Source organism: Panthera tigris, chromosome D3 (assembly GCF_018350195.1).
Source record: "Panthera tigris isolate Pti1 chromosome D3, P.tigris_Pti1_mat1.1, whole genome shotgun sequence".
Taxonomy (NCBI): domain Eukaryota; kingdom Metazoa; phylum Chordata; class Mammalia; order Carnivora; family Felidae; genus Panthera; species Panthera tigris.
Window position 1 is genome coordinate 35,184,906 of NC_056671.1, and position 12,583 is coordinate 35,197,488.

The 12,583-nt window shown below is 36.2% G+C and overlaps 1 protein-coding gene across 1 annotated transcript in view; it reads right to left on the reverse strand.

The window, feature by feature from the left end:
* ANKRD12 (ankyrin repeat domain 12) overlaps positions 1-12,583 on the reverse strand; it is a 126,749-nt gene that overhangs the window by 53,799 nt on the left and 60,367 nt on the right. The window contains 2 exon segments of the mRNA XM_042961950.1: positions 8,522-8,664; positions 11,593-11,793. Coding sequence (XP_042817884.1) covers positions 8,522-8,664; positions 11,593-11,793 — 344 coding nt within the window.

Genomic DNA, 12,583 nt, shown 5'->3' on the forward strand with positions numbered 1-12,583 from the left:
GAGTCACCCGGCGTCCGAAGGATAATATATCTTGATCTTGGTCTTTTTACATCCATTGTGCTGAGCATTCAACTGAATGCTTATAATTTGAAGACCCATGTTCCTTCAGTTCTAGGAAAATTTCTGGTTTTAATACCCTTTCTGTTTTCAATGTTCTGCCTTCAAAGAACTCTTGTTAAGATACTAGGTTTCTTAAAGTAATCTTTTTTCTCACTTCTGTGTCTTCACTTTTGTTTTTTTGCTTCCTAGTTTCTGGGAGATTTCTTCAACTTTATCTTTAATCCTCAAACAACTGACCCTTGAGCAACATGGGGGTTAGGGGTGCAGATTCCTGTGTAGTTGAGAATCCACATATTAATTTTTGACTCCCAAGAGCTTAATTAATAATAGCCTACTACTGACTGGAAGCCTTAACAATTACATAGACTGTCAATTAACACATATTTTGTGGGTTTTTATGTATCATATGCTTTATTCTTACAATAAAGTAAGCTAGAGAAAAGTCAATGTCATTAAGAAACATTGCCTGGGTGGCTCAGTTGGTTGAGCATCTGACTCTTGATTTTGGCTCACAGTTAGTGAGATCAAGCCCCGTGTCAAGGCTCTGTGCTGATGGTGTGGAGCCTGTTTGGGATTCTCTCTCTCTGTGCCCTCCCTCCCCATCAAAATACATAAGTAAACATTAAAAAAAAAACAACCCACAAGGAAAAGAAAATACATGTATAATACTATACCATATTTATCGAAAAAAATCTGCAAGGGGACCCATGCAGTTGAAACCTGTATTGGTCAAGGGGCAACTGTGCTCCATTTTTCATTTTTTACCATATTATTAATTTCTAGGAGGTTTTTTCCTTCACTCAATGTTCCTTGTTTAATGCATTCAGCTCTTACCTCATAGCTACAATAAATTTTTAACTCTTTGGGGAAGTTGATGGCTTTGGGGGAACTTCCTCATGGCATTATTTCCTCCTTCAAGTTCCTACATTTTTGTTTGCTTGTTTTGATCTTTATCATCTATATTAGAGACTTTTCTCAAATGCAGGTGGATCACTGGCTGTCCACACTTAAGAGTAAGCCACTAAAAAGACTTACTGAAAGTTTTGTTGGCATGGTTAGGACTTGTTGACAGATGGACTTCATGTTAGTGTGATGTAACAGGACCATTTCATCAGACTCCTCTCTCAGCTAGTTCAATTTCCTGTGGAGAAATCTTTCAACTCATGCCTAAAACTCTAAGCCTTACTGTCAACATTTTGGTTGTTGAAAGGAGGCTGGGTTCTTAACACTCGGTATGTTTCACTTAGTTAACTTACACTTAATCCTTACTCTCAACTATTCTTGTGGTATGTCAGTCCAGAATATATGGTTTATACTTGCCAGGAAATCAACCTCCCATCATCTGCTGGGGTGGGAGAGGTGTAATCATATGGCCATGTAGGGTTAGAGGAAGGGGATAGAAGGGTCAAAAAGACTTTGATACAATTATCTTGTTTTCAGTCCTATCTTAATAGGCACTTCCAGAAGTACCAAGCGCCGCCGATTCCTGAGGTCTAGTCTTTCTGGGATTCTGCATTTGAATGACTTTGGTTTCAATTTTCTTTGATTTCTATAAATCAGAAGTTAGCCAATGAAAAGTAGTTTTTTATATTTTTTTAAAATACTTTAAAAAGGATTTATATAGGAGAATTAGTTCAGAGGAAAAGAGAGGGCAAAAAGAGGGTAGACAGAGAAAGGATGGTGGAGGCAGCACATGGCCAGCAAAATCTAAAATATTTACTATCTGGCCCTTTAGAGAAAAGTCTGCCAAATCCTGTTCTAGATCAGTAACCACTCATTCTTCTAATTCTCTTCTCCCAAAATGTTGGTTTTCTTGTTTCTTCTTTTTTTGTCCTTGTACATCTGTCATCTAGAATCTCCTCTTACTGTCATTTTAGGGGTTTGAGAAGGTAACTGAAGTAAAAACTTGTAGTTAATATGAATAATACTGTACTGTACATCTTTATAAGTTGAAAAATTTCCATTTTTAAGCTTATTTCCTTAGGCTAGAGCCACAGGATAAAAAAAAAAAAAATAGAATGTAGGATTTTGATACTGCTGAAAACTTTCTACACCCATTAGGAAATAACCAGCAAATACATATTGCAAGACTATGATGAATCAGGGACAGGTGGTTAATTTAAACACGTTACAAAACCCCAACCCAAATAATCTTCTACAGAACTTCCGCATATGCAAATCATTATTTATTCCAGAAGGATTTAAAGGGGGTCCCAGGGTGACTCAGTTGGTTAGGCCTCTGACTTCAGCTTAGGTCATGATCTCACAGTTCATGGGTTTGAGCCCTGCGTCGGGCTCTGTGCTGACAGCTCAGAAACTGGAGTCTTCTTTGGATTCTGTGTCTCCCTCTCTTTCTATCCCTCCCCCATTCATGCTCTCTCACAAAAATAAAACAAAGCTGCTTAAAGCACAAGAGCCAACAAATTTGAAATAAGTAAAAATGAAGAATGGACAGGTATCTAAAATAGAACTAGAAATAAGGCAATCACAAAAGTATGTATCATGAAATACTATATACACTTGCAAAAGGTAAGCTAAAGATTAGATTCTTAGTAAGCTATGTTAGTCTAAATAATTTACAACAGGACAGAAAACTGCTATCTTTCAGCTTCTCCCACCCTGGAAATGTTTTATGGATGGCTACAGTTGTCAGAGGTATTACTGAGTGAAAGAAATTTAATTCTTAGGTAGAGATTCATAATAAATGGTACAAATATACACAAATGAGAGTTTGGTGACTCTCATTTCCCTCTTCCTTCTTAGGCACAAGTAAAAGAACAAGGAGAAAATAGCTCTCAATAGCTCTGAATTGTGACTCCTACTATCCTAGGCATGTTGGTAGGAGGAAAAGCAAAGGTCTCTTGAAAGTAGCATGCCAGTCTCCCTCTGGAAAGAGACTGGAAATAGTGTTTGAGTCCCTGTAAGTATAGGAGCTCAAAGGTCAGCCTCTGGAAATATTTGCAGCTATGTGCACATTTAGAAACTTGTATTCACAGAAACATGTCTAACAAGGCATAATTCTTTAACATTATAGTCAGAAATTAGGAAATCTTATCACTTTAAAGAAAAACAATTCATCCTTGATAAGCTATCAAGAAGAATATCGTTTAAAAAAAAGAGCAAAAAGTACAATATTTAAATAGCAGAGCCAGAAAATAAGTCACTTTCTGATAAATGCAGTGAGAAAGAAATGTATCCTATATATTGTCAGGTCTTATAAATTTAAGTCTTTTTCTTTCTGCTTTATCCTCAGTTATGTATTCATCCATCCATGTACCACACACGCATGCATGCAGAACTCAGTAAGTGTAATGTGTTAAGTCTTATGTAACAAGAAGCTCCAGGGGCCACTAACACAAATCCATACAAAAAGGCTGTATGCAGGGGCGCCTGGGTGGCTCAGTCGGTTGAGCTTCCGACTTCGGCCCAGGTCATGATCTCGCAGTCCGTGGGTTCGAGCCCCGCATCGGGCTCTGTGCTGACAGCTCGGAGCCCGGAGCCTGTTTCAGATTCTGTGTCTCCCTCTCTCTCTGACCCTCCCCTGTTCATGCTCTGTCTCTGTCTCAAAAATAAACAAACATTTAAAAAAAAAATTTTTTTAAAAGGCTGTATGCATGCTACTCACAGTGCGGTACAGGAAACACACAAGTACATCAGTAAAAAAAAAAAAAAAAAAAAAAAAAAAAAAAAAAAAAAGCTGGAATTGCTATATAGGTATATACAGGTGTATACAATTGCCAAGGGAGCAGAAAAGACTAGTCCAATGGTAAACAAAAACCAGTTCAGGAAAAACAATGTTTATACACTGCATTTTTTCTTTAAAATTAGAACTTCTTTGAGAATCATAAAAAATACCTTAGAGAAAAAAGTTAATGTGAAAAATAGCATTTTTAGTTTCCAAATTCTAGTTTCTAAAATATTTGAGTATTTTTGAAAAATAGTAACATAAAGGTAGCCTTTTAATCTTCTACCTCTGACATTTCTATACCATTTTAGATTTCAAGGTGTGTTTACATGCATAGTGTCTTTTTTCCTTCAAAATATCCCCTTTAGATAGGTATTATTTGTTATATAATTTAAAGACGAGGAAATGGGAGATTCAGAGGAGAAAAGCCACTTGTTCAAAATCACACAGATAGTAAATTGGCCAGGCCACAAGTGAATTCGTATCTATCTTCACTCCAAATTCCACTTTTTTGGTCAAATAGAGTAAAATGTGCCTTTTAAGACAGGCAGCTTGACACTGAAATTTTTACTGCATGTCAAAAAAGAAAATAGGGCAGAGAATGTTTGCTGCTTAAGAGAACAAAAGGGGATTTTCTAGCAGAAAGGTATGAGAGGATATCAAAATGCAATCTAGGACATTATAAAGCATGTCCTATCTTTCTTATTAGAGTGGAGACTCATTAAGTAGCAACTCTCCTAGATCACTGAATCATCATATCGTTTTTGTCTTAAAAAGACATGGAGATTCCTCTCTTTTGGTCCCTTAATTTGGAGTCACATCAATTTAATAAACTTGGGAAGAGCAGGAGTTCTTATGTCAATGCCCTGCCACGCTCATGGAGAGGCTGAGGGTATTGAAATGGAACAGGCTACACAGTCTTAAGACACATCAGAAGCTTGCTTGCTTATTGTGAAGATTGAAAGAACCAATACGTATAAAACATTTAGAACATTTCTTGTCCCATAGTGAAAATACAAATACTACCATGAGACATTAATGTAATGTAGTTCACAAAATACCACAAAATAAGAGATCAAAACAGACCAGTTATTCATATTTAGCTTCATACCCCAGTCATTTTATCATGTGAATACCGAGGATTTTTCTTACTGAGGAATTAGTAAAATCTGATTTCCATTTTTGTCACCAAGTTGATTTTTCCTATTATTTGACTTTGGGAAATATTCACTGAAGCCTATTGACTCAAAGAAGACAAATAAATGCAACTACCTAAAAAATGCAGTTACAAGAACCTCAGATAAATAATTTATGTGACACTCTATTACCAAGTCTCCCTTAATATGAAAAATTTCAGTAGTTACAAATGTTTTTCAGGTCAATAAGCAATTACATCTTCATTTGTAATGAAACGGTGCCACTTCTATGCACACTGTTCAAGTATTCCTCAAAGTAAATGTTACTCATGGCACTGTTTCAAGCAGAAGAAACTGCTGACTTCATGAAATTCAAAGTACAACAAGGTATTAAACGTGATGGTAGTGAAGACTAAGTGTTCATCCAGCTTGAAAAGAAATGCTCACTATAATCCCAGACTTGCTAAAGATAACCAAATCCTTTCCTTCTCTTCTTCAATCACCACCATTGGTCTACTCAATAGGAAAACAATGTGTGAGGACATTTTTTAAAAGGAAATTTCCTGACTTTATAGGTTCACTTGGGATTAGGTCACCATGAAAAGAAAGTTTTACCCAAGTGTCCGGAGTCTGGGGTTCACACAGTGTTTGACTCTTGCCTGGAGAAACCTGAGAATGAATGGGTGACTGGATTTGCTGCTGATAAGCAGGGAGGGAAGGCAGTCATGGAAACAGATCTGCAGGCTCACTAGTGGTAGGGAATGGTATGTTTCCCTGAGTCCCACCTGTACTGTGCATTGAAGTGGAGAGGCAGCTGCAAATGGATCCACAGAGCCAGGTAGCAGTGCCAGGCAGAAGCTTCCGTCTGAAGGTTCTAGTGGATGGTGTGCACTGCTCAGATACCTTCTAAATGGACCAAGATGCTTATACCCCCAACTGCTGGGAGTGGCACCACTTAAGGGGTATGCCTCCTTGCCATCAGCAGCTTGCATTCACTGACTGATCCACGTGCACGCACATAGACCTAGCCCCTACCTCAAATCAGAGCAAACTCCGAAGTGCATCTTCGTATCAATGACTCCCTGTGACACTGGCTGAAGCTTCTGTTGCAGCTGCACAACTTCTTCCTTTGTTCTATCAGCTTCTTCCTTTGTTCTATCCTGCTGCTGTCATATCCTAACAGGTGTTACTCCTGAGATCACATCCCTCTTTCCTCCTATCTCTGCAAGCACCTGCAAATTTCTGTCTCAGAATCCCAGCACCCAACCTATGGTACATAGAGTGGTCCTATGAAGCATACTCTAAAAACTCTAAAACAGGATTTTTGAACTGAATTACACGTTGGCTGCCATGAGATCCTGGCATATGGTGGTCATTGTTCAAACTTTCAGGCCTTTGAGATGTACCAGGGAAGTACTAATTTTAATGATGGTGCTTCTATTCTCAAGCCTTCACAGTCAGATGAATGCACCTTTTCCATCCCTGAAGAAGAGAAGTTTTTCTCAAAATGAAAGTAAGATTCTGGGTTTAGATAGCGCAGTGGAAGACAGTTTAATGGTATCTTACTGTAAGTCAGGAGAATTAAATGTAAGTTTCTCTAAGACAGAATGAGTTCAGAGTCTCCTCTTACCACTGTCGAACAAAAACTCCTCCTCTGCTTGGCTTCTAGGAAGCTAGAAAAACATTCTTATGTCATCCAGACAGGAAAGTAGAATATTGCTTTCTGGAGAAACTATCTATACCAAGAGAAGAACCTATAAATACTGACATTTAGGAGACTTTGACAAAACAGCCATCTTGTTCCACCAGACACACTACAGAAAAGCTCACCAGCCAACAGACTCCGTACATTACACATCTTGTCAGTCAGGCTTTTTTGAGCTTCAGTCAAATATGAATGAACAGAAGTTAACGGAAGATCTCTAATGTGAGAAATACACCACATCAGAGCAATGAGGATCTTGGGGAAATCCATGACCATGCAGGAAATAAAACAAACCATTTAATTAATGAAAGTTAAGATGGGCACCAGGAAACTAGAAATCTCGTGGAAAGACTGAAAATCCCACATGGGATTAATGGTTAAGTGATATTCCAGGACGGCATCTATGCCTCAGATCTAGAGAGCAACTAGTCCCAAAGAGATCAGGATACAAGATATCTTATATACAGGGATATGAAAAATCCCACAGGTATTTCTCAAAAATAATAAACTGATCAATGTGCTTTACCTTATTTACAGGCTAAATGAGTTTTATCAGAGAGAATAGAGAAGAACAAATATAGATGCATAGAAAACTAAATTAACAAAAGAAGAAAAGGCAATATATTAACCCAGATAATAAAACAAACAAAAAAAAATCCAAAAAAGAGAATACAATTATAATAAAGGCTAGTAAAGACTACATAATATAGATTCTGTGAATATCTGAATAGCAATAAAATCTTCTGCAGGAGGTCAAAAAATAAAAACTAAAAATTAAAAAGCAAGACAGCTTCATCTTGCTAGAAATACAGAAGAAACACCTATGTTAGTTGTTTTTGGCAGGGTGCCTGGGTAGTTCAGCCGATTAAGTGGCCGACTCTTGATTTCAGCTCAGGTTATGATCTCGTAGTTTGTGGGAGTGAGCCCTGAGTTGGGCTCAGTGCTGACAGCGTGGAGCCTGCTTGGGATTCTCTCTCCCCCTCTCTGTCTCTCTCTCTCTCTCACTCTCAAAGTAAATAAATAAACATTAAAAAAAATAAACAGTAGTTGCTTTTGGCTAAAAATACTGAGAAGTGGGGAGGAAGGGGGGGGAGCCTGCAGTTATCTTTAGAAGCTATAAAGTACTTTTCAACTTTCTAAACTATATCCAAATATTCTTTAATAGGTTTTCTCTTTACATAGTTTTTACTTTTATTTGAAACACAAAATCCTGCTTTTGAACCATTCCTAATAGTGCCCCAGACTGATTTGCTCTCACTGTAAGCAGACTACCACAATGCAATTAAGCATTAAAGACACTTAAAACATGAGCTTCATTACAATAGAGATGGGCTTAAGCTTGGATATCAGCATGACAAAGACTGAAAATGCAAATGGATTTAAAACCTACAATGGTTCATAAAATTACATCAAAACAAATTAAACATGATGTTCAAAGGTGCCATTAATTTGTAAGCATATATAATCATGTTTGATTATGTTTTTATTACTATACATATAAACCATCTGAATATATTAAATAAATAATATCAGCTAACATTCAGGAATGAAGGTTGTAGAGAGAGAGACCATTAAATATTAATAAGTCTGAAAAAAATAGATAGGCAGGGCAAGACGGTAAAATTTTCACTATAAGTAAAACCTGTTTTAACTGCTGCATCTAGCTATCTGACAGGAGAATGGCCTTGCAATAAAATTTTGCCAACCTGTTTAATTAACAATCAAGTTGAATAAATCTTATGTTTTAGATAAAACACTAAATTTGACTGCAATATGAATTAGCAATTAGAAGGCAGGAAAAAGGGAAAATAAAATACAGATGAGCTCACCAAGCAATGGGTGAAATATGAGATGGTATGACGAAGAAGTGAACTAAATTACTCTGGGCTGAGTTAATATTTTGAAAATGTATATTGATTTTTCTATCATACTTACATCTCTGTGCCCACTACTAGCAGAATCATGGAGTGGAGTGTCATCATCTAATCCTTGTGTGTTAACATCTGCTCCAGCTGCTATAAGTATCTTAGCAACATCATAATATCCAACGTTGCAAGCTTCATGCAATGGTGTCCAACCTAAAGTTAGCATATTAATTTAACATATGGTTAATTTACACTAATTAAAAAAATATGTTTTATATACATAGCTGCGTGAGTGAGATATATGGCTTCTAATACACATAGTACTGAAGGAAAAAGGAATGATTAACAAGCTACTGGAAATAAACACCTAAGAATACCACCAATTTTACAGAAGATTTATTTATGTTAATATTATTTCCACTGGGGCTAAATATTTTACCAAAATATTAAATTTTTAAGCTTATCCAATAAATACAAACTTGCTGTAATGTATAATAATCATCTGAACTATGGAAAAAGAATAGAAAAAGGAAAAAATTAATAAGCTTGTTAGGGGATTTCAGCAAACAAAAGCCTCTATGTTTTAAGAGTTTTCATTTTTCCAAGACTTAATACCTACTTTAACTAAAATAAATTTATCACTACAATAACTTTGGTGATAGAAAAAAAAAAGTTGTGTTAATGAAAGAAATTAGAAAACAAAAAATACAACACAGAAAATAAGCATCACCCATAATTCCACCACTCAGATATAAAAATTTGAATAATCTAGCTAATTCTAACCTCTTTCTCTCTTTGATCTGTAATTTTTTTCTTTCTATTTTTACTATTACTTAATTTTTAAAGTTCATTTTGAGAGAGCAAGCAGCACAAGTGGGGAGGGGCACAGAGAGAGGGAGAAAGAATCCTAAGCAGGCTCTGTGCTAGCACACAGCTGACTTGGGGCTCAATCCCATGAATCATGAGACCCATGACCTGCGCTGAAATCAAGAGTCAGGCACTCAACTGAGCTACCCAGGTGCCTCTCTTTTTTTTTAGTTTATTTTTTATTTTAGAGAGAAAGAGCGTGAGCAGGAAAAGGCACAGAGGGAGAGAGAGAATCTTAAGTAGGTTCCATGCTTAGCGTCCAGCCCAATGTGGGGCTTGACCCCAGGATCCTGTGATCATGAGCTGAGCCAAAATCAAGAGTTGGACACTCAACTGACTGGGCCACCCAGGCACCTCTCCCAGGTATATAATTTTAAAGTAAAGCTGGGAAGGTTGTTTAACCCTCTTCTATTTACTGAAGTGAAAATAATCTCCCATGTCATTACACTTTTATACAAATAGTATAGGACTAATTGGTACACTATAACTTATTTAAATAAGCTCCTATTCTTGGGCATTTAGATTATTCTTATTTTTTTTTTATTTTTTAATGTTTATTTATTTTTGAGAGAGAGAGAGAAAGAGAGCGCGCACGCACACAAGCAGGGGAGGGGCAAAGAAGAAGACACAGAATATGAAGCTGGCTCCAGGCTCTGAGCTGTCAGCACAGAGTCCAACACAGGGCTTGAACTCACCAACCGTGAGATTATGACCTGAACCAAAGTCGGACACTTACCTGACTGAGCCACCCCGGTGCCTCCTGGTTTTTAAGATATTAAAAACAATACTGTAACAAACATTCTTACAACTAAATTTTCATGCATATCCATATCTAAATATTTAAGTTAAGTCTTTAGAAGTGGAATTGTTAGATCAAAGTGCATTTTGTGTCTCATTCTTTAAAGGAGACCCTGTACATTGCCCTCTTCCCCACTCACACCAGAGAAATAAATTCCACGTGTATTCTAACAGGGCTACATTACATTTAAAAGCAGAACAAAAACAAAATATGGGAATGAGAAAACAGAGGGGTATGTAGGAGCAGAGAAGCCCTTATTACAACAAACAAAAAACAGAAAGAACCCATAAATAAAAAGATTAACTGATAGGATTACATAAAAAATTAAAACTTTAAATACAATAAACAACACTGAAGTAAAAATTCAAACACAGCCACAGTGAAAACTTTTACATATTTGACAGAGAATTAAAACCTATACTAAAGACAAGAGGCTCTTACATATTAGTAATACTGCCAAACCATTAGACAAATGGGCAAAAGGCTAGATCTGGCAATTTTTTCCATTTGTCAGATTGCTAATAATTAAATTGATAATATCTAACTTTTGTGAAGAGAAAAAGGGCTCTTCTATGTATTCTTGATGGTAGTATAAATTGAGAAATTTTTTTTTTGGATGGCCATTTGCATACGTAGCCCCTTTAACAGTTTCCATTCTGAAATTCTGAAATCCTTGTATAACTATACACCAAGTCATTTCTATAGGAGTGTTCACTAAACTATTGTCCATGGAATCTATACTATGCAATAGTAATGCAGCTGTTGAATAAAATAGAACCACCTATCTGTACTGGCAGAAATATCTGTAACACATTAAGTAAAAAAGGCAGTTTGTAGAACTACAGACCAATAGATACAGATGGGATGATTTAATTTTTTAAAAAGCCTATAAAGGCTCATTTTATGCAGATGGTAATAAAAATGTACAGAAAGGATAACCTTCAAATTGTTAACAATAGTTTTGTGGCAAAGAAAGAATCTGTATTGTAGTATGTGAAGTATGGGAATCTCTGTATTGTTCCCTGCATGCTTTTACTGTTTGAATTCTTTACAGTAAGAATGTACTGGTATGGTATTTGAGTAATTAAAATGAAAACACCACCAGTGCTCTTAAAGTTCTCATGTTCAAGTTAATAAACATTCTTGAAAGACTTATGAAAGAATTAACACTTGGAAAACATTATGTAAATCTAATTTATCTACAATAGAACCTAAATTAGATAAAGAATTTTGTGGCAATATATCAACTAAAATACTCATTTAATATTTAAAAATTTGAGTAGTTCTTGACATGGAATTATAGCAGAGGATCAGGGTTTATGTGCATACTCCAAAAGAATTTTATAATATACTACACTTTTAGAACTCTTTTGTATTAGCAAGAGGAAGACAGAATACAGATTAAAATGTAATCAGAATCTGTTTCAATGATCAATTTTAGGTCCTGAGAATTAGTTTTTAATTACTAGTCTTACCTGCAAAATCTTTCACATTCACATTTGCCCCTAAACTTATTAATTCTTTGACTTGTTTCACATCTCCTCGAATAGCTGCCATGTGTAAAGGAGTTTCACCACGTTCATTTCTTTTATTAACTTTGTCTTTTTGTCGAGATGAGGAACTGGGAGTTTTCTTCTGGGCTGGTGTCGTTTGTGATGGATGATTTGGTGTGGAATCTGTAAGAAAAAAGAAAGTTAACGAAAGTTCTAGACTGAATATTTTGAATGTTCATGGAAAGCTTTGTAATGTGCAATTTCCTGGAATGGGGGAGTATCTTCTCACCCTAACAATCCAAAACTTGGCTTGGATGATATATTAATAATTTAACCCAAAATACACTGAGTAGATCTTCCTGTAGGGTTATCAAATATTGCATGAACAAATACAGAAAAAATGTTTTATCAATTCATAAAATTGCCTTAAATTGGTAACAAAGTATCCAGTATGTACTGTAAAAGTGTTTGCTAAATGAATAATTTGATAAACTGCAAAAAATATGTATTTCTCGGGGCACCGGGGTGGCTCAGTTGGCTGGGCGTCCGAAATTGGCTCAGGTCATGATCTCACAGTTTGTGAGTTCAAGCCCCATGTCAGGCTCTGTGCTGACAGCTCAGAGCCTGGATCCTGCTTAGGATTCTGTGTCTCCCTCTCTCTCTGCCTTCCTCTGCTCATGCTCTCTCTCAAAAATAAATAAACATTAAAAAATTTTTTTGAAAAAAAAATATGTATTTTTCATGGCATGTTACTCTTATTCTAACACCTAGATGAAATGACACTGAAGGCTAGAGTTCACACTTTGGAACTCAGACAAAGTGTTAGAGTTCTATTCGGATATTAAGTTCAAATTGAGGTCATGGATGATTTTAGCATTAAAATGAAGCTTAAGATCTACAAGAAATAAGGACGTCTGGGAAGGCCTTTAAAAAGTGGGCTAATCAGAAAAAAAATTGCTTTGAGTCCCATCTT